The sequence below is a fragment of the Ursus arctos genome, unplaced genomic scaffold (genome assembly GCF_023065955.2).
Source record: "Ursus arctos isolate Adak ecotype North America unplaced genomic scaffold, UrsArc2.0 scaffold_1, whole genome shotgun sequence".
NCBI classification, from domain to species: Eukaryota; Metazoa; Chordata; class Mammalia; order Carnivora; family Ursidae; genus Ursus; species Ursus arctos.
In genome coordinates, this window is record NW_026622763.1 from 55292960 (window position 1) to 55315764 (window position 22805).

General features: G+C 41.9%; 1 protein-coding gene across 1 annotated transcript in view; it reads left to right on the forward strand.

Annotated features, from left to right (window-relative positions):
- LOC113248248 (uncharacterized) overlaps positions 1–22805 on the forward strand; it is a 144974-nt gene that overhangs the window by 47360 nt on the left and 74809 nt on the right. Inside the window, exons 5-6 of the mRNA XM_057315990.1 lie at positions 5341–5423; positions 7940–8067. Of these exons, the coding sequence (XP_057171973.1) occupies positions 5341–5423; positions 7940–8005 (149 nt within the window). The 3' untranslated portion in view covers positions 8006–8067. The remainder of the gene's footprint in view (positions 1–5340; positions 5424–7939; positions 8068–22805) is intronic.

The window sequence follows — 22805 nt, forward strand, 5'->3', positions numbered from 1 at the left end:
TCTTAGATTGCCATAAATAAATCACCTTCTGTTCTCCCATTATCTTCTCTGTGCTCTTCCGTGATCTTCTGGAATCTAGACCCAGCAATGGAACACAAAGCTATCCATGGTCCTGCATGGAACACAAAGCCATCTGTGGTCCACTGGCTGTTTGCTCCCTCCCCTTTCCCTGCATTGCCTCTGTGCTGAGCAATGAGAAACAGGATGACCACACATCAGACTCAAAAAGTGTGGGAGTGAGTTCCATGCAGATCTAAAATCAATGGATGAATAATTTCCTCCCTCCCTCCCTCTTCCCCTTCTCTCTTTCTCTCTCTGTCTCTCTTTCTATCCTTCCTTCCCTCTCTTCCCTTCCTTTTTTTTTTTTTAAGAGAGAGAGAGCAAGCCCCTGAAAATGGGGGGTGGGGCAAAGGGAGAGAGAGAATCTTTTTTTTTTTTTTTTAAGATTTTATTTATTTATTTGAGAGAGAGAGCAGGGGGAGGAACAGTGGGAGAGGGAGAGAAGCAGGAGCCGGATCTCAGGAGCCGGATCTCAGCACCCGGAAATCACGACCTGAGCCGAAATCAAGAGTCAGATGCTTAACCGACTGAGACACCCAGCAGCCCCTCTCCCCTTCTTTTCTATATTTGGACATTAAGGATTATAGGAATATAGGGGGTGTTTTGCAATATGGGCAACTAACCGACACACTATTAAAAAGAGACTCTAGAACTCAATCCAGCTTGCCTGACTGAAGAAAAAAAAAAAGGCCTAGCATGGTGTTCAGACATATTGCACTCAAAAAAATAGCCTTGGTGCATATGCAGCAAATAGAAGCTATATAAATAACACCTGGAGTGTAATGCATTTTACCTAATTAAAAATTTAAGGATTCCTAATTTTTGAAAAGTTTGACCAATACATTATACTCCTCTTCCTCCTGTGGTAGATTGTGTGGGATTTCAACGCTCCTCAATTTAGGAGAAATAGAAATGAGTATGAAGTGCAGGGGTTTGGGGAGGCATAGGGAACATTTCCTCTAGGATTAGGCTTATTGTAAAGTGAACTTTGTTATCAAGGAAGTCTGTGGAATCCTCTTTTCTGAAGTTTTAGTGAATGTGTTAAGTGCGGGTCTACCTAGAGGCAATAGACTGGACTGAATGATCTCTGAAAGTTCCTTTCAAGACTATGATTTTGTGAATATTTTTGTTACATCAAACCGCCCATTGCTTCCTGGCACTCCAGACGCTTACAAAGCACTGTGTGTTGTCTCCACTGCAGAACTCAGCGCCACGCAGTCTTTTATGGACAGTTCTAATAAAACACCCACTCTAGAGAGGCAGAGACCAGTAGGGTCAAAAATGGTTGTGACTTAGAGCAACCTTTGAGGTACAAGCTTTCAAGTGGCATTTAAATTTAATACTGCATCATAATTCAGGGCGCTAAATCAGTATGTAAAAAGGGATCAATACCCAGTAAAATTACAAGCAAGGTTGGCATGGACCACACAACTTCCTTTTCCATCAAACCCTCCCAACTTGTCTCCAGATCTTCTTGACACTGTGTCATTTGGCATTACTTAGGCTATAAAACTTAACACATTCATTATGGGCAACAATTAGACTGGGCAGTTATTGTGGCATAAAATGGGGGGGGGAGAGAGTTAACCAGACCATCAAATATGGACATCATTTTCTAACCAAATGCTTTATTAATGATAAGTCAGCAAGTCCCCAATTAACACAGTTGTGATAAAATATCGACTCCATTGGTAAGTTTTCATTATGAACTATTCCTTCAGGCTCAGAATGAAAAGACTCAAATACTCCAGAAACCACTTCCAAATTCTGAATAATGTTTCATTTGTGATACGTAAATAGGAGGCATTTTAGGAACATCTCAATAAATTTCATCTGGAGATTTTTCTTAAGTAGACCCAGTTGGGTTGGAAGACTCATAAAAATAGATTGATTTTTCCTGGTGCCATTTACAGAAAAGCCAGAAGAAAAAGCCACAAGGAGCCCTTTGCTGCTGACATTTTGCAGATCTTACGTCCTATAGCTTATTTGACATCATCAGATGATGCAGAGTTTTAGGAAAGTATAGAAGAGTGGCGAGGAAATGCAACTAGAGAAACAAGGGCGTATTTGTATCAAAAAATTGGAAGGAAGAGAAAGAATTCTTGTTTTCATTGCACCGTTCACCCCCCTTTCTTCCTGCTGAGGAGCCAAGCCAGTGAACAGCTCTTTACAAGACATGGAAGCTTAAAATTACATTGCCTTATTAAAGTATGAGGGCTTCAGAATTCTGGCCTGACAGCCAACCAGTGTCTTTTTCAACTTGAGAGCAAGCAGTTTGGCAGATCTCTTGAGTTCCAAACTAACCGACCAAAGAAGTTCTCTCCTCTGTGGTTTGGGCCTCTCCAAAGCAAGAAATGCTGCAGTCGACCCGTGATGCCAGTAGAGGAGAAACACGCCCAAGCGCCTGTTCCGAGCCGGTTCCAGGAGACTTTTCCTGTATTCTGTAATGATATTTCAAGGTATGTGTTTTGACTTGTTGGTGGATTCAAATGTATGTTATGAGTCACGGAAAAACAGGATTTTATTGTTCTTGGCATTGGTTTGACGCATCTCCCCACCCGCTTCCCCCTTCATTCAGAGACATCCCCAGGCCCTCTCGGCCTCCCGCACCAATACTACCGTAAAGCACCCTTCCCTCAGGACCCACGCGCCTGAGCCCTGAGCACACTCCCACTGCACCACGTAGTCGGGTTTGTGGGTCACCTTCCAGACGTGGTTCTAGCCGTTCCTGATCAATCAGGGGCAACCTGGCCAGGGTTTGGCCAGAAAAAAGGAAAAATGCACTGGACCTCACAATCGACCAGACACAAGCATGAACAGACCCCTTCTCAGGCCAAATCAACCTTTCTGTTCCCGTCCTGACAACTATAAATCCAGAAGTCGCCACCACATAAAGCGCCTCACACACAAATACTTGAACTCTGACTTCCTTTCAACGGCCTTAACGGCGCTGCTTACCGTACCATGTTAATGTGCCCTGCTGTTGCAATGTCATAAATGACAATCTCGACTACAGTTGCAGCCCCGTTGCCAAGCCCAGCTCCACACCACCTTTGTCATGTAGCCTGTGGCCCTGACGGGGCACACCCAAGGGAGCTCCCCTCAAAGTCTTCTGCTCTCCCAAGCCTTTCCTTCGCTATTCAAACAAGGAGGCCGGCGAGCCACCACCGCAAAGTATAGACATAATTAACCATCTTTTCTGTTCAGTGGTAGCTTATGTTCCCTATAAGGAGGAAAATGGAGGAAAAAGAAAAACAACAAGGCCTAGAGACCCACGTTTCATTTGGAACACTAGGGGTTCTTGGTGGAGATCATTAAAGTACGGTTTGAAATATTTTCCTTTTCTCATCAAGTCACTAGCCCTGTAATTGATGTCATAAAAAATATCTGTGTTCAGTTGCAGTGAGTTTCTCGGGTCCCTTCAAGTTATCAATTATTTACATCTCAGTGAAATGAAAGGGAGCTGTAAAGCAAGGTCCTGAAATGCCACCAAGGAGTCTGAGGGTGGCGTCGTTAATCTTGTGCATTGCACCCACGAAGACGGTGTTAGGACTCTGTTTTGGAAAGTTCATTTCCCCCTCCCTGTCATCCATTATCTGTGTGGGTTTTATTGCTTCTCCTCATAAATAGTCTCATTGGGCTTTTTGTTTGTTCATATCCTCCACAATTTATACTCTTAAAGATGAGAGGAAAAACACCAGTTCCTTCAGCTAACATAGGCCCCTTTCCTCTGGATCTCTGGGGCTTGAACCATTTCCTCCCTTATCCCTGCAGCAACCAGGGAGTTTTGTTCACTTACCTAAGTTCACACAGTCCAGATTTGACAGAAAATTATGTTTGCAAATGGCAGGATTTTGGTAGTATTAGGCATCTTTTCCTTCTGTTATTTTTTTCCTGCTTTAACTTCCCCTCCCCACACTTTCTTCCCCAGGACCAGGTTTCATCCTATTACTTGTCTTTGGGCGAAGCAACAGAGAACATTTGGTGATAAGTCTGAAGACCCGAACTTGGCTGTCATTGCCTTTAGTGATATGTAAAGGCATCTTGGTCCACACACAACCTTCCCATATTCCGATAAAGGGCTTTATGGGGACTGCAGGTGCATTCTGATACTGCGCCTTTTGCCATCTCATTATGTTGGGACCGTCCTTTTATAGAACCCCTGTAACAGCTTGAGACAGTTGATAGAATCAGAGTTACTTCTAAACCCTAGAGTGCAATAGGCTTTAGCTTCTCTATCACTCAAAGTGCGGATTTGAATCTACACAAATCTGTTCCTAATCAGCCCATTTCTCTGATCTACAGAGCATACATTAGATTGTTATGAATGAGGTGGCAAGAAATGCCTGAACCCTTTTGAGAGTGGCAGCAAAGCCCTTTCTAGGACCGAGGAGGGTATAGATCTTATTCCCCGTCTAGTCAAAAGGGCAGTTCTGAGGAATTAAGGGACAAGCTGGTTGGACAGGACTGCAGCCACGGTTCTTTCTTCATGCTGTAGTTGTATGTTCTATATTTACCGTTCCCTAGATAGTTAAACATCTAAACTGGCATAGGAGCGTAAGGAAATTCTGCCAACATCCGGATCCTGAAAACCTCAGCAACTTGATTAACTCTGGAGACTTGCAGTCCTATTTGCCAATAAGCATTATGCCCTCCCAAGTTTCACAACACACTGTAGCAACATACATAACTAATGTTCCTCTTTCCTTAATTTCTTGACAAGAAAAGACTCTTTCAAACATAAGGGAATCTGTTCACTTAATGCAGCCATAAGGAAGGAGAGGGGGCAGCTCTGCAAAGTGATGAAATGCAACTCACACAGTTGGGTGTCTGGGATGAAGGACCCAGCGGTTACGTGGCTTCCGCTTAATGGTCTAGTTTCTTGTGTGATGGAGGGGCATCACAGGGCTGAGAGCTCTGTGCTTCCCATTCAGAGGAAGCCAGAAAAAGAGGGAGTAGGGGAAGGAACAGGTGGGTGGGGGTAGAGGAAAGAAGTCCTCTCTAGCTTTCCCTCAATCCCAACCAGGGGCCAGTACTTGACAGTCCGTTTAATAGAATGTGGTTCTGTCAAGGACAAAGCAAGTATAACTTAAAGAAGCATCCACACATGGTTTCAAAGCTGAAAAAGAGTGGGGGTTTGCTGATGTGGATAAGCCACTCAAAATGTTCTGAAATGTGAAAAGAGAGGGGCAAGAATTTATAAGGGAGAGAATGGTGCAGATATACGCAAGTTAACCTGATTTCTCCTTAGATCTACAGGGTCTGTGTTTTCTGTTATAGGTCACGATGAATGCTTTCATTTGTGTCCAGCTTCATGTTTTCCCAAGCGTGTTCACACACACATCGTGTCCGTTGTTCTTCAGGTAGGTGGCGTGGTGGGTGTCCTGCTTCCCAGTTTAAGGCTCAGAGGGGTAAGGGAGTTGCTTGATGTCACATAGTCCCCACTCAGATGGAGATCTCTTGGCTCGTATTTACATTTGCTCTGGAGCAGAGGCTGTCTTCATAGACTCCTCCGTCCTTCCCTCACTCAGCAGGCTCAGTGCCGGTCCCCGTTCTCAGTGGCAGCTTGGTAAACACAGATTGATGAATTAATTGGCAACAGTGATAATGACTGCTCTCAAGTACCTACAACAAAAGTTGTTGTTTTCCTCAGGGGTCTGCCCAGCCCTGATGTACCTAGGGTTGGCATTAGAAAAATCATGAAAAATATCAGTGGATATTAGTGACTGAGGAAGCAGGCTCCCATTTAGCTCTAGACACCACACTGAGATTCACACAATTAGAAGTTTATAGTCAACTGTGGGATGATGCAGTCCATTAATCTTTCTAACAGTTACACGGTTCCATTTGGACCAGGCTCAGCTCTTATAAAATGCAGACTCATTACACTGACTCAGATGGGAGCCGGGGGAACATATTCAAGGGCAGTGCCACCATTTGCAAGCATATTTGAAGAACTATTTTGGTATCTTAAACATGTAGTGGAAGTTAGGCAAGTTCAACAGAAAATCAGTCCTCGTCCTTTCCTGGCATGCTCTCTGCTTTCCCAGCCTGCTTGCTTTGTCTGCTTAGGCTGAGGATTCAAATACAAAGAGAAGGAGAACATCTGTAATCGTCTGCTCGGAGAACACGGCCAAGGGATTTCACCAAAAAGGGTTGGAGATGGGAATTATCCTGTTTGGGAGTGGAATAGGCAGCCAGTGTAAATGTAGTTCTCTGAGGATGAATTGGGTAATTTGGTCTCTCAAATTCTCTTTGGAGTTTGAAATAGCCGGATGGACTATATTAAAGAGATGAACACACAGTATTTGAATCTCCAGACTTAGAATAATGAGAAGAACCCTATTCCATCTACATCCTTTCTAATACAAAGAAGTACCTCTTGGTATTAAAACATTTGTGAATATACTTTCATTCCTTATCCCCAATTTTTTTCAGTTGAGAAACTGTGTCTGAGAAAGGTAAAATAACTCACCCAGAGTCACCCAGTTATGAGGTGACCGGTCAGCATACGTAAATAGAAGCCAGGCTTATTCCTACTAAAAGCCATACTCTGAAAGCTACCTTGAATCTGCTAGGTGTCATAAGGTATATTCGTATCACTATAAGCTATTATTAGTCATTTCAACCTCAGGGTGATTCAGGGGATAATTCGGGGGTGGGGGGGAAAGGGGATTGAAGGAGACAAAACAAAGAAGTTGGGAGGTGGAAATGACTCACCACCTATGTCGCCATCAGCCTGAACTGGTTGTGCTCTCAGGGATGAGGGCTGGCGTGATTCTGTGATACTTAGGGATGAGAAGTAGGACTTATCTGGGGAGGTCAGTTAGCAAGTGAGCATCCTAATAATAATGAAGAATGCATGCAAGGCTGGAAAACATGCAGGACCTAGAAGAGAACGTAGATGTGCTGTAGGACTGATGAGTCCCAGGCATTATTACTGCCCTGCGGTGGTTTTCAACCACCATGGAGTTCAGATGCATGTGGTACTGGTCTTTCCACTTAAAACCACTATCAGGATCTTTTATATTTTCTTCTTGCATTTTCATAAACTATAACCACTGCAATCAATATTTCCTATCAATATATTCTGATCAGTGAGCACTGAGTCTAGTCTGAGAAGATGATTCCTGGAATTGCTAACAGTGATGGAGTTAGTTCTTGATCATCTGCATACAGATTGTCCAAGCCCAGATTTTATTGCCAGGCTTGCTTCTTTCTGCCACATAGATCCTTCTGAGCCAGCTTCTATTACACTCTGTCACTGGGTGCTCAGGGAGGGCACATTAATTTTAATATTGGCTTTAGTCAAACCTCATTAGGAAGGTCAATATACTGCCCAAACCCCATTAAATAATATGTTCAAAACACTAAATAAATAACACTGAGATTTTTCATAGTTTTGGATCATCAAGGTAGCTTTTTTCTTTCTTCCAGTATTGCAGCTAATTTAAGACTGCAAGGAAGAAGTTTTAAACACATTACTTTTGGCTTAAGCCCAACAATGTTGCAATGTGATATTTAGGGCTAATGAATCAAGAGACAAACATGTATGGCCAGGTGTGGTTTGACATAAAAATTTCTGCAAGACAATTGGTCTCTCTGTATGATAAATGGTCAAACATCTCATTCATTTCTAATGTCTGTGCTTTAAACAGTAAGGTAAATATATAGAAGGCTTCCTTTTCTTTGCTTGGCATTTATCTTCTCAAGTGTGGAGGTCTGTCTGATTAATGTCTAGTCATTCAAGGAAAAAGATGTCATCTCTAAGTTGCATGAAACGTGGAATGATTAGGTCATGCTTCTGAGGGAATTTTTATATTCAATTACTTAAACTTTTTTTAAAACTTTTTTTTTTTTTTTTAATTTGTGTTCCAAGGAGACCCTTCTATTTCTGCGTAGCTTAATAGACGGAGGCTGTTTCTTGATGGGGGATCTTCTGTAGCAGGAGTCTCCATCTGCTGGCGGTGATGGCTCTGCATTCTGGCAGTGCTCAAGGACTTGCGGGTAAGGGTCTCATCCAGTGGGCACCCATATATCAACTTAGGATTCGTTCATACTTTCATCATGAAATTATGAAAGAGAAATGTTCTAATTCAGAAATTAGAATCAGAATTGTTGACCGTTTATAACATCAAGGCTATTGCTTTTTTTTTTTTTCAAGATTTATTTATTTATTTGAGAGAGAGAGAGAGAGAGAGAGCAAGCTGGGGGAAAGAGCAGAAGGAGAGGTAGAGAGAAACTCTGAGCAGACTCCGTGCTGACCACGGAGCCCAATGCAGGGCTTGATCTCATCACCCGGAGATCATGACCTGAACCAAAACCCAAGAGTCAAGACAATTAGCTGACTGTACCACCCAGGCACCTGATGGCTGTTGCTTTTTATTATATTATTATCTAGCCTGTGTTTTGATTTTGTTGTGTGTGTGTGTTGCATTTTCCCCTAGCGGACTACCATAGTTCAAACATCATATAAATAACCCAGTTCCATTTGCTAGTTTCCACAATTCTTTAAAATCAAGATACCAGATAAAAATAACGTTTTGATGGCTAGAGTCTATTATCAGCATATGACACAAGTCTGGTCTTTGAAAAGGCATAAATCAGATAACACAGTTCCAGTGATGCTGCGCTCTTTTGATTTTTTAAAGCCTTCTGTCAAGGCTGCCTTTACCGGCATCTTTTGATAGTAGGAGAATTAGATCATTGGCGTCATCACAAGATGCATCTGGCAGCAGCTTTTCTTCATCATTATTGTTACCAGGGGTTTGTGGTGTTGGATTTCCTTCAGTCCCATTTGTTTTATGTCTGTATGTTTCTGGGTTCTCACAGCCTCTGTGTGTGTGTGTGTGTATGAGCGCATGTGAGCATGCATGTGTGGTGCGAGTGTGTAAGGAGACAGAGAGCCGGAAGAGAACTGAAAGAAGTTGGGGGAGAGCCACCAGCAGTGTGCTGAGGACTCCTTCCTGCCCTAGTCCCATCCCCATTCTCTATCTAGCAAGTACACTACAGGCCAAGTCACCCACTCCTAGCCTTATAATTCTTAGCAGAGGGACACTATGGCTTCCTATGGAAATATTCTTGGTTTTTCTGTCCCTTCTCTGTCCACCTACTCACGCTCTTTAAGAATCAGAAGCGCTGGGATGTGTGGCATCGAGGGTATCTCACACAGAGAAGCACATATTTCTCGGCCTGTCTTTCAAACGGCACATTCTAGACTTAGTGGCACAAGAGGAAACACTTCCTCTTTGTTTCTGATTAAGCCATCACTCACTCTTCATAATATCAAAGGTTCTGCTTTTGTTCAGCGAAGACAAGCAGCAGATAATTTCTCATAAAAATCCTTGAAGAGAATCTGAAATTTAAGCTTCAAACTTCTACTTGGTTATAGACTGGGATGACGCACTTATTTCTGGACCTCATTAATTAATTAAGAAATTAAAATACTTGTCAGATGCTTGCTATGTGCTAGATACTTGGGATGTAACAATGAACCTAAAAAGACATGGCTCCTGCCCTCACAGAGTTGACAGTCTAGTATTAACTTTCCATAATTAAATGGAAATCAACTTAAGCAGGGAAATGATTTATCTAAGAACAACATTGGGTAATCAATGGAAAGATGGAAACTGGTCTCAGGAAGGAACTGTGGCAAGGGTCTAGGTAGTAGGGTGCAGATGGTAGGAACCATTTGGTGGTCTAGGCTGGTACCTCTGAAGTGAGTATACGGGTACCAACCATTTTCCCCACTAGCATCACTTTCCTCAAGAAGCAGAGTCTTGGAAGTGAATGTCTTTATGGCTTATCTGGGTCACTTGTCACCTTGGCCAGAAGGTTGCATGACCCCTTGCTTGAGTAATGGTTCCCCCAAAATGTGCACAACGCTGAAGGCAGACTATGTAATTTCCCTTAATTAAAGCAGGGGACTGCCATCAAAAGAAAGGGGAAGTGATGATACACTGACAAAAAGAGCTCTTTACCATCCCCTCCTGTGCTTGGGCCCAGACTGAACAGAACCAGTCGATAATTTTCTCACATAGACAGCACATAAATGGCAAAGAGGAGGCTAGGAGGAAATGGAATCTTACAGGAAAGCAAAAGCACAGATACTCTTGATTCTTGGTGACCCATTAACATGACATGTCACATTCATTCCATTGGGTGTTCACCTACTTCATAAGTTTAGGTTTGATCCTTGTATAGAAAACATTGTTTCAAGTTCTAAAGATGTACCTACTGCATTTGCTGGACCTAAAATTGATAGTTGTGGCAGTATAACAGAGTGAGTGCAGATGCATGGGAATTGGGTACTGCCACATAATAGGTGGGCAGCTTGGGAGCACTCATGTAACTTTTCTGAGACTCAGCTTTCTCCTTTGCAAAATTAACATAATGTTTATTTTTGGATTATTTGGAAATCAGAAGATTAAAATTAAAGATATAAATGAATAAGTCCTTCACATGTGTTGATGTGCAGTAAATTGTAGATATTTTTGTTGTATTGTTGTAGAAACCTTCTCCCTACTCTTCTTTCAGCCTCTATCAATTCTAATGCCTTTAAACCGTTGTTAACTTCTGAACTTCTTCCATTAAGGCAAAAGCAACCTAAACAGTGAAATAATTTATCATCTCAATAATAACTTGGAATAAATAAAAGGTGGGAGTAGGATAATTGCAAAGTTAATAAATTTAGCAATTAATTGATGTCATCAAGGCTCCAGGCTCTATCTTTCATTCTGCCATTCTGTATTGAATTTGTTTCTTCATAGTTACAATATGGCTGCTTCAGCTCCAGCTATCACATCCTCACACACAGTGGTCAATAGCAAAAGAAGTTTCTTCTTGTGTGTTTCTTTTTGTAAAGGAGTAAAATTTTCCAGAACCACCTCTCACGCCCCCCCCCCCCCATTCCTTAACTGAAGAGTTTCCTTCAGGTCCTATTCACCAGGAGTGAGTATATTCCTATACGTGCCTTTGCTACTAGAGAGACTGGGAAAGCGATCAGCATTTCTAGGCTCCACCTGAAAGAAGAAGGGAAACACTGCCAGTTAGGAAAGTACTTTCCATAGTGGCCACACCACCTGTATCCATAAGGACTTTGTACTGTCAGTTACCAAAAGCCACAAACTTGCTTTAACAAGAATGAAGTTTGTTGACACAAAACTAAAAAATCCAAAGCCATCTGGCTTCAGGAGAAGGTTAGGGGCTTAAGCAATGCCACCACAGATTGAATTTCTCACTGGCTTTCCATTCTGAATTCCATAGTGAAGCTTTCTCCTTGGGGCCTACCTGGCGTGTCCCCACAGCTCTGAGATCTCCACTTATGACCACAAAGTTCCATGGCTGTCCAAGATCTTATATCTTCACTCTCTTCTAGGAAAAAGAGTATTTCTTGTGGTACCGCCTGCGTCCAGATGGTCTGTATCTTTCTCTTTAACCTTAACAGGATTATGTGCCTAGACATGTACCAATCTGTGTACAAGAAATTTTGATACAAGACAATTGATGTCTGCCTCTGAAATTGGGGATAGACAAACCACATGCCAAAGAATGGAGGCATTCCCCCACCTTAGGACACCATTTGGTGAGAGATGGGGGATAATAGCTGTGCTTGGAAAGCAGCAAATAATTGTCTGTTGCTACCCCTGTAGCGGTCTCTGTACTTAAAGAGGACTTAGTAACGAAGGTTAGTCAATGTACTTCTTTGTACTATGTGTTATAGTCCATCTAATTCAAGTCAACAACATGTATCTGTGTCAACTTATGTCATGCTATGTGCATAGTGGTGGGCTGCAATGAAAGCCAAATCCCTGTCCTTAAAGCTCGGGGTGATATTGTCTCATATTATTAAATGGTCTCTGGGCACTTATCTTTCCATATATTATCTCCTTAACTATTCTGTAAGCATCATGATGGCAAGAGCCTTGTCTGAGTCAGGAGGTATTTGCCCAAACCCTTCCCTCTTCTCCTACAGCACCCAAACCACACACACAGGCGTCATTCTGAAGATCTGTGGACTGTTTGATTGGTGGCCAACATTCTCATATATTGAGTGACCCCCAGTGCAGGACCCTGCCTGTCCTCCGGCTCTCTTTTAGGTTCTTTTTCAGGGTTGATTTCTGTATTGCGATAGAGATTACTAGTGTTTCCAATTTCATTTCCCTCTCCATCTTGAGCACACTGCTGAACTCTTCTTCCTGCCCCCCCCCCTGGTATTTAAGTGGGACCACAAGACTGAGTTTTGGCCAATGAAATGTGGGTAGAAGCTACTTTGGCTACCATCAAGCCTGGCCATAAAGCCTTCTGTGTAATCTTTCAAGTTCTCCCCCTTGCTGTCCTTAGGGCTGAGAATGAGGTACGTTGAGATCCTAGGAGATGGAGTCTCCTCATAATGGAAGGGGCCCAGACCTTGACTCACTGCTTGGAAGAGGTGCTCCCAAGAGAGCTGTCCCACCAGGGACGTTCACACTGGACTCTGAGTAAGCAAGTGCTTGAGGTTTAGGGTGTGTTGTTACAGCTCCTAGCATCACACCCTGAGTTTGTTTGTTTTAAGAGAGCAAGTCTGGTTCTGATAGTTTTCAGAAACATCTTTTGATTTACAAGAAACTCTAGAAAGTTCCTATCCTTGAAAAGAGAATACCTTTGAGCAAAACATTGATAATATCTTCAGATACAATATCCAACATTCTGCAGGATGGTCAATTTTCAAGAAAATATATCTTTTCAGTAATAATCAGGACATTTGCATTATCCCCAAATTTGGGAAGAAATTATTATAAATGGTTTGGTCTGTGCATTAGTGAAATCCCTTAACCCCATTTGTGTGCTTGTCATCTGGCTGCTCATTTGCAGGTATTCAACATTCCCAATAAGAGTATTCCCTTACCTGCTTTTAAATCATTACTCTTTTTATAATGGCTTCATTATTTCTTAATTGTCTTAATTTTCTTTCTTACCCATTCTTGTTAAAAGCCGATTAAAATATAAATAATTTTAGTATCCCAGGCACTCTGGAAACAAAATGAATTTCAGGTTTATACTCATTTGTCAGTGAAAGCCAGAAGAGGAAGGCAGGATGGACAATTCTAGATTAACCTCAACTGATTTGATTAGGCCTTTATGCCACATCCGCATGGCACTCAGAGTTCGGTAATGTTAGAGCCAGGAGGGATCTTAGTGATTATTCAGTCCTCACCCCTCAGTTACAATGAGGCAGCAAAGATCCACAGAGGGCTGCACAGTTGGGTAGTGATCAAGAGAGGATTAATCCAGGGCTAACAGTTTCCATTAAATGAGCTGTGTGGCATTAAACCCAGGTATGTGAGTGAGCTTTCACTCTCTCTGTCATCTGTCTCTCTGGTTTCCTCCTTTGTTCCCAACCTGTAGTCCGTACGCTAAAGGCACTAACAAACACCACAGACTTACTGGTAAGTTGATGTCTCTAGATGCTTCAGCCCAAACAAGAAGTCCAAATAAAGCTTTTGGTAATATCTTTGTGGAAGTTTCTTTTTATCACCACTGCTCATTCTCTGTTCCTCAGTTCAGTGTCTCTGGGCAAAACAAGATAGAAAGGAATCTTCTATTTCCTGCTTATTAAAGTATCACCCTGTTCTACATGGCGACCATCTTCTAACCGATTAGAAGAGTCATTACCATCCAGTATACTTTTTCAGGCAGAAGAACAGTTTTTCCCTCATCTCAGGAATATTGAACTCTTGTCTCAGATGCTCCTTTAACTAGCTTTGTGACTGAACTGAACTCATCACCTTTCTGACCATTACTTTCTCATTGGTAAAATTAGGGGTTAGTTCAGAATGCCATTGTCACTTCCAGTTGGGATTAATTAACCAATGAGTTCAGCAGTATTGGACAGCCTCTGTGGAAGGCCCTAGGAATTAAAAAAGAAGAAGAAGAAGAAAAAGAAGTATCTCCTGCCCTTGAGAAGCTCTCAATCTGACTTGAAGTCCATGCTTTTTCTGGATGGGGTAAAGAAAATGGATGTGTAACAGATTCTCACAATCACACTGGGAGATGTGGAATCCAGGAATATCTGAATCTGTCTGAATGTTTAAGCCTCCATTGGCACTTCTTCTTTTTTTTTTTTTAAATCATCATTCTATATCATGTTCTTGAGACTTGAATTGCCTCTCACCTGTATTAAAAATCTTATGCAACTATGAATCTTTGAACACTACATCAAAATATGCCAACCTCGATGTTTAAAAAAAAAATCTTTCATTTTTTATTTCATCTGTTCCTGTGCTGCTTTCCAGTTTTCTTCTCTGTAGATTATCAACCCTTAGGAACTAGGTTTTAGATTCTCTATAGAGGTCCCCTTTGATGCACTTAATCCTGGCCTGCAATTTTTTCCCTACACAGACCTTTATTCTTCTGCATACACATGTATGAATTTACTACACTAAAATTCTGCTTATATTTTATTTTACAAAGCAATCCTTTCTTAATATGTTGTTACAAAACTGCATCCAATTGATCAAAGGAAAATAGTTCTTTCTCTCTGCCTCTATTCCACCTTAATATTCTGGATACCTGTTGATCATATCAGACAGAGGTCAGAAGGAGCTTGAGGGAATAATGGAAGCAACTCAGGAAAGCCTGCCTATCAAAAGCTTCCTGGAAGTCTGTGCTTGGTCTACTGATGTGGAACCTCTACAGTCCTTTGTGTTCTTTCACTGTGGAGTGCTCTGATGCTCTGCAAATCCAAAACCTATCCACCAGCTGGTGTCCATTTTTGAATTCTCTTTTCTTCATTTGCTCTTGGCAGTGGATAAATCAGATATTACCTGTATCAATTTGGACTTTAGTTTCTTAATTGTGTGTCAAATCATCTTAGCCTAGAGATGGTTTCTCCCCAATATGATCACTGTAATCTTTCATGGTACCCTTCTACCTCTGGCTGACTCTGTATTTGGTACATGGATTCAACAAATGAAGGGTCTTGGTTCATTTGGGGCACAGATCAGAATCCTTCTATGTCATCTACCAGAATGACAGACTCAGACTACATATTCACTGGCCCACTGTGGTTCATGTTCATTATTTTGGAGTGTATTACTCAGGACTGTCTTGGTTATAAGGGCCCAAAATCCACTCCTAAGGTGACTTATATTAAAACAAAAAGAATGTACTAGATCATATAATAATTGTAAAATGTAGGCCCATTTAGGCATGGCTGGATGCTGGAGTTCAAATTTATTTGGACTCAGTCTCACTCTTACTTATTCTCCCATTTGTTGGCTTTACTCTTGGATGAATACTCTTCTTATGATGCCCCCCAGCAACTTCAGACTTATATCCTCTTGGGTTCATGTTCAGCTCAGCAAAGAGCCTGGTAATGACTGGTCAAACTGGAGTCATGTGCCTATCCTTGAGATAATAATTATGGCCAGGGGGAGGGAATATGTTGATGGAAAAAGCTTGGATTACGTATCTACCTCAGGAGAGGCAATGGACCTAATCTCACTGTGCCCTGAGAGTAGGGGAGGGTGGTTTCCTCACAGGAAGTTAAAGGTATGGTTCCCAGGAAAAAGAAAAGGGAATTTTGGGAAGGCCAGAAGGTCCACTGCATAAGGCCATTGTCTGACAACCTGTGTGCTTGATTCATGTCTTTTTCTTGTTAAGATTATAGTTTGGGGTCACTGTCTCATAAGCTTTCCTCTTGCTGGTTTTCCACGTGTGTCATTACTTCTCTTTCTAACTCTAAGATCTGATGCAATGAAGGGTTCCTCATTTTTTTTATTACTTCTGCTTATACTTTCAAAAATCAGAGATGCCTCATGTTGTTTCCATTCTGTGAATCAGCGGAAGAAAACCACCATTGTTCAAGATTTCAACTGTTTCTCCAATCTAGCATGCACACGGCAATGTCTTCAGAGTGTTTACTGGTTATTAGCACTACATTACATTGTACTTGAGGCTAAGAACATGTTTTGTACTTCAGTTTTATAAACTGTTTTCTAATTTATCAATTAATTTATCTGTGTTCATCAAGAGACTTTTAACATTTAAGCCCTGGGAGAAAGCAGGCACGCCACATCATAAAATTAGCAAGTTTGGTAAAACATGAAAAGAAAACATTTATTCCCCCCTGCAATTGTCTAAATAGTCTACAGATGCTCATGAGCTATTGCCAGCTCTATTTGTTTATTTACTTGATTTATAACATAGGCTCAATGCATGAAACATCATAGCATACATACAATAAAATATATGCCTGTGTTAATCTGTCAGTTCACAATATCATGTTTCTTGCTGTACTTCAAGATTCCCTTAGCACATCTTTGCCATTCAATGTATCTTTATTAATAGTGACTCTTTCTTGTGATTTCCCATTATACCAAACAAAAAGAGTAATGGGGGGTGGAGGAACACCTATAGAAATATCTTTAGCATTGTTGTATTATTCTGCTTCCTTCTTAATAAGCCAAATGGAAGTGAGTGGGTTCATCATTCCTTTCCCCTTAAGAGACATGATGTGATGTGATCATAAGACTTTTTAATTTGGTAGGATTCTAGGTATGATTTCTAATTGTTATTCACTGATCTTACTATTTATCTAATCAAGGATTAAGTTTCTAGTTCCACAGGTGGAATGTGAAACAGGTTTTTTTTCCTCTTAATGAGCAGACCTTTACCCAGAGTCACAGACTCACAGACATAAGGCACAAGTATGTTTTAATGACACCTGCTTCCCTCCCATGACACATTGGAGAATGGAGAATATGTATTCAAAGAGAAATGTGAAAAGTTTCTCACCATCCAGGCAGGGTACTGTTCAATCTGATGAGTTACTCCAACTACTTGGATGTCCCCAAGGAAACTGGGCCTTTCCTTTTTAGTCAAGGATGGGTCTCAGAAGGTGCAACCGTAGCAACATGGGCGGTGCCTGTCCTGTTGCCTCATGCTATCCTAGAGTCAGCCACCGGTTCCTCTTTTATGGGACTGGCTGAGTGGAGCTCTGACTTACACAGTTACCAGTGTTTCAAGGGTTAGATGGCCTAAACACAAAAAGCTATCAAACCCTCTTAAAAAACAGTTAAAACCCAATCACGAACGTGATTTCCAACATTCCAACATTTCCAGCATTGCCATATTAAAATTAGATTGTGTCAGCCAGTTTTATATTTAAGGCCCATGGGATTTGACTAGTTTAGAAGACAATCTCATAACTAAAAGAAAAGTCTCATTACAAATGGCCTTTGCTTGGCAGTTCAGGTCCCATAAAGGGGACTGTTCTTACCAAGAAAGTGTCAGACTGAAAGAAAGGGATCGCTGTTACAAATGTTGGCCTCAACCCTGAGTCTTTGATTTTATTTCCTCAGCTATCACACTGATATGGCAATACTTATGACCAAATGTATTTAACCTCACAGGAATGCTCTGCTGAACAGTGAAACAACTCCTTAGGTCCCCTGAATTCTTTGACATGTCCCTAAAAAGCACCCAGAAATGAAACAATGTCTGACCAGATAGAAATTGCATATATCCTCTCTTTGATTATATGGACAAGTGTAAAAGACTCAGAATACAGGAGTATGGATTAAAACAGCATCTACTAATCTTTGGGGGATGTTTCTAGGCAACAAGCATTGCATGATATAGAGATCATTAAATCTGTTCTATTTTTATGCCTGGTGTTCCCAAGGGGTTCAGAGATCTCAAAACATTCCAAACATTTTACTGAGTCTTCCTTTAGCCTTATTAATAGGAACTAAGGACATTTTAGATGCAGGAACATTGCTGGTGCAACTTCACTGAAAGATGGAAATCTTACACATTTCAGGCTTAACTAATAAATTAACATCATGATACAAATGCTATTTTCCTATGTCTCTCATTCCTGGAATCTCCGAATTTGTGTATGGGTGTGTGTGTGTGTGTGTGTGTGTGTGTGTGTGTGTTTTAATTTCAGTTTAGCATTAGAATTCTCTTAGCTTATCATTATAAACTATGAGCATCCTTTCCATGTGAATATTATTTCCTGCCAAGTAGCACAGGTTGTCATAACCACCACATGGGCCAGAGGACTCCCCCCAAGTGGCCCCTGCATCCCTTCATTTCAGTGGCTGGCTTTAGAATTATAAGAATTCCCATCACAGAGTCCAGATCTCTTTTGGCTGAAATTTTGATTTCACATGATTTCTGTTGGAATGCTGGCATATGTCAGTCTTGTTCATTACAGGAGGTCAGATGAGTCCAGAAATTCTTTGAATTTCATGGTTTTGGACTCTGATTCAGTGCTCCCAGTGGACCAGGTGTCCAGTGCCTGCAATAAGTAGATGCACATTCTCTTGTTTCTCTGGAATGCAGTCTAGTGCAATTCTCTGAATGTTTTAAATAAGAGATTAGCTGTCCCCAGCCAGGGAGAATTTAGGCTATGGATCAGGATGACCTCTTGAGGTCCTTTCCAACTCTGTGTCTCCATGATTCTTATTTCCTCCCTGGAAAGCAGATATTAACATTTTACCAGGTTCCACGCTTCTTCACTTTTTCAGCTTTTGTATTTCAAGTATCTATTGATCGTGCAGTTGCACGCTACTCCTTTGTTCTTTACATCTTTATTGATGCAAAGCAGTGCCAGAAACTGCTTTTTAACAGTTATTCAATCCCTGATGCCCTTCATGTATCAGATTTGGGATTTCATTTCTTAGAACTACTGGGCTGGCTACACAATTAATTGCTTCTTATTAATAAGCCATTAGACTCACTTGACCAACCATCAACAGCTGAAGAAAAGCATGCCTCCCCCTCCTTTGCCCATATCTCACTCTCTTTTGATGTTGAAGCTGTTCTCCTGTGTAATGGGAGACTTGCTGGAGTGTCTGGAGGTCTCTGGCTCATTTATGTGACAGGAAATGTAATCTCCTGATAATAAACAGGTTTCTGTGGCCATCACTGTGACCTTTATCACTTCACCCTTTAGAGAGATCCCAGAAGGCTGTTGACGCTTAACTCTGGGTAATCACATGGCTATTAAGAAAAGGGGTTGTATGTTTGTATTTGTGTGTGTGTGGTGTGTATGTGTCTGTGTGTGTGTGTAAATATCCAGCCACTGGCACCAGCAATCTATGTTCAGGAGGAGGCATAGCATACAGGGGAGCGGGGCCAGCTCTGGGGAGGGACAGATATTGGTTTGAAATTCAGCTCCACCACTGATTAGGCCTATAAGACCTTGGACAAGTTATGCCTCCTCTGTAAGCCTCAGTTTCTTCTTCTGAAAAATGGGATTATAATACACCAACTCAGCTTGATTGCTTTGAATATTAAATGATGTGTGTGCATATTCTTATTCCATAAGAATTAGCTACAATTGCTCTCTCTAGTCCTCAGCCTGTTGACTTATGTTCAATGAGAGAACGGCATAGTGTAATGGGTAATGAATGGGCTTTGGAGTCACACAGACCTGGTATGATCTCCAGCTGTGCCATTTACTCTGTGATTCTTATTCTCTCTTCTCACAGGGCTGATGTGAGGAATATAATGAGGTAATGAGTTGTGCCTGGCATGCAGCAGGCTCTCAAAAAACATGGGTTTCCTGGCTGGAGACCATCAGGGCCCTTTAGACCTCCCTCTTACAAGAACACAGAGCTAGGTTCAGTCCCAGGCTGATCCACAGCCCCTGACTGTGACTGCAGACCCCATATGTGCTCCATGAAGATGGACCTCTTGCCCAGGCTGTGGTCTCTGCATTTGTTCTGTGTTATTCGTCCTCATACAGTCAGGAATATAGTCCTCTTGGCCCCTCCCCCTGTAGGTCCACAATGCTTTCTCTAGATCCTTGGGACCAGATGTGTTTCAGAATTAAAAATTTTCCATATTTCAGGAAGATAACTCAGTGTCATCTGCATTACAGTATCTAATATCCCAGTAGGGTCTGGGCAGCTCTCTGTAATCAAACATTCATATTTCTGCAATAAGGTGTATGACTATTCACCTTGAAGTGAGATAATTGTGAAAAACTTTACGTCTTGTCCAGATCCGGTTTTGTAGCCAGATATGTTCAGGTCAAGTCAGAACTGACTGCCAATAAGTTAGGGAAAAACGTTCAATTTTCAGAACTTTTTCAATCTGGAGATTTTTTTTTAAAAAAAAGATTGTATTTATTTATTTGACAGAGAGAGAGTACAAGCAGGGGGAGCAGCGGGCAGAGGGAAAGGGAGGAGCAGACTCCCTGCTGTGCAGGGATCCCGATGCCGGGGCTTGATCCCAGGACCCTGGGATCATGACCTGAGCTGAAAGCAGATGCTTAACCATCTGAGCCACTCAGGCACCCCAATTTGAGGATTTCTGACCACGGGTTGCAGACCTGTACAAATCCTGGAGCTAGAATTGACTCTTCAGTCTTTATTTCTGTCCCTCTAATGTCTAAACCATTTCCAAGTATTCTACTCCCCTTGGCTATAAATATCCTTCTTAATCTGTGCCAAACTACAGAATTCTCACTTTAAAGCCATTTCTTGAGAACCTTCTTCTTGGTAGATACATTCCATTCACTCAGCTGACTGCCCCTGTCTTTTACTGCTGCTTTTTCCCCAAGTCTCACCTTTTATCTGTATTAGGAATGGATTTGTATTGCTGGCCTTGGGTGAAAGAATGCTTCCTTAATTTGTCCTTAGTGTGTACATTTGCTTTTCCCTCTTCTGTTTTGAACAGCCCACAGAGTAGGGTCCTGTCATCTGATTCCTTATTCACTTACTGCCCACAACAGGAGATTTCAACAGGTCATTTGGATGATGATAGGAGCAGAACAAAGAGGGCCAGACGTCAATCCCAAATGAATGCTTTAGTCACTTCCATGACCATGGGCTGCACTCCCAACCTTTATTCAACCTTCTTACAAAAGGGGTTGAAAGAGAGTGAACAGATCAGTCTGCACATCTGTCTTTGTTGCCATAAAAACCATTCAAACTTGTTCCATCACAGGTGAAGTTCATCTTAAAAAAACAATGAGAAACCTACATTTTCCAATAGTGCCTTGAACAGAGTTACTTGATGGTGACAGTGATCTTTATATGTAGAAGACTATACTGAGAGGAGCTTCTGACCACTGCTAATGAGTAATGGTGACTGGGGAGGAGCAGTTGGCAAGGGAAATGAGGCGTTGCCCATACTTGTTGGCTCCATTTCGCATATGCTGGTCGCTGTCCAACTTGGTTTAATTTGGCTTCCCTCGTCATTGGAAACAGTTCTCCCCAGAGTAACCAGTGGCTTCCATGTGGCTAAATTCAAGGGATATGTTTTAGTCTTCATTGAACTTAAACTCTCAGAAGCACTTCATGCCATTGCCAGCCCCTCCCACTTGAAATACTCTTCTCATGTAGCTTTCATGACAACACACTCCTAGTTTTATCTTCCACCTTTTACCTTTTCTATTTAGTCTTCTTTGCTGGCTCATCTTTCACTACCTAATCAGGAAATACTGGTGTTCGCAAATTTATATTTCCAGTCCAGATCCCTCATTTCACCTCCAGGCTTGTGTATACGGCTGCCTCTTTCAGATCTCTTCGTGGGTGTCAGCATATCCAAAGTGGAGCTCATGACCTCCCCTCCCAAACCTGGTCTTCTCTCTCTCTGTCTGGAAACAGCATCATTATTTGCTCTCTTTTGCAAATAGGACACCTGGGCATTGTCTTGGTCTCCTAGAATATAGCCCCCAGTCCCCATATTCATTGACCACCAACTCCTGCTGGTTTTACCTCTTGGGCAGCTCTCCTGCCTGCCATGTTTTTTCATCTCCACCACCACAATGCTAGTCCCAGCTTCCATTGTCTCTCATTAAGGATTGCAGTCCTGTTACTATGGAGGGAGGAAAGAATGGAGGTTAGAAGGAAACCAACAGTCTCTGTTGTGATAGCTATAGGTCCATACCTGTTAGGATAAGTATAATAGTCGATATGTTTCTCAAATTTGCATCTTACTGTTTAATATTAGACTATTTGGAAGAGCAAGGAAGGGTAGTACAACCTCAAGGCTTTTGGCAAAATTGTCCCTAGTCCCGTGTCCAACAGACCATAGTGGTAGAAACAAGTGAGGTCTAATCCCTTCCAGAAGTCCCTTATGCCCAGGGATCCAGGGAAAACTGCTACCTCTCCCAGGTATGTTGAGCCATGTATTGGCTCAGCCTAAAGGATTCCCTCAGCTCATCTGTGACCTGTGACCCTGCCCTTCAGTATGCGGGTGAGGTTTGTACAAGTTCATGAGCTGTCCTTTCCTGATATTCCCCTGATAGCTGCCCAGCAATGGATACTGCCCCCCGAAGTAGATTTGCAACAGGAGCCTAATCCAAGCCTGCAGCACCCTACATCCAAAAGGTCTAACTGGAACTGTACTGGTCTTGGTGATTTTGTCATTTATCCTCATCACCTGCTGAATTTGGTGTGTATGATACATCCAAGGTCTCACCCTAGAGAATAATCTCATGGTCAATCTCAAGATCAGCCTCATAGAAGCAAGTACAACAGCAGTTTCAAACAGTGGCTCTCACCCTCCAATTCTGCTCCTCTGCTAACTATTCCCATTTTGTAAATGCCACATATGGGCACTAGCTATTCACATGGAAAACCAGAGAGTCATCCATAATCCTATCTTCTCTCTAACCACCTCCCTCCACCTTCATTAAATCACTGAGTCCTTTTGTTTCCACCTACAAAGGACTCCTGGACTCTTTTTTACTTCTTCCTACTTTCACAGGCAGCGCCCTGGTTGAAGCCACGATCTTCCAGGCC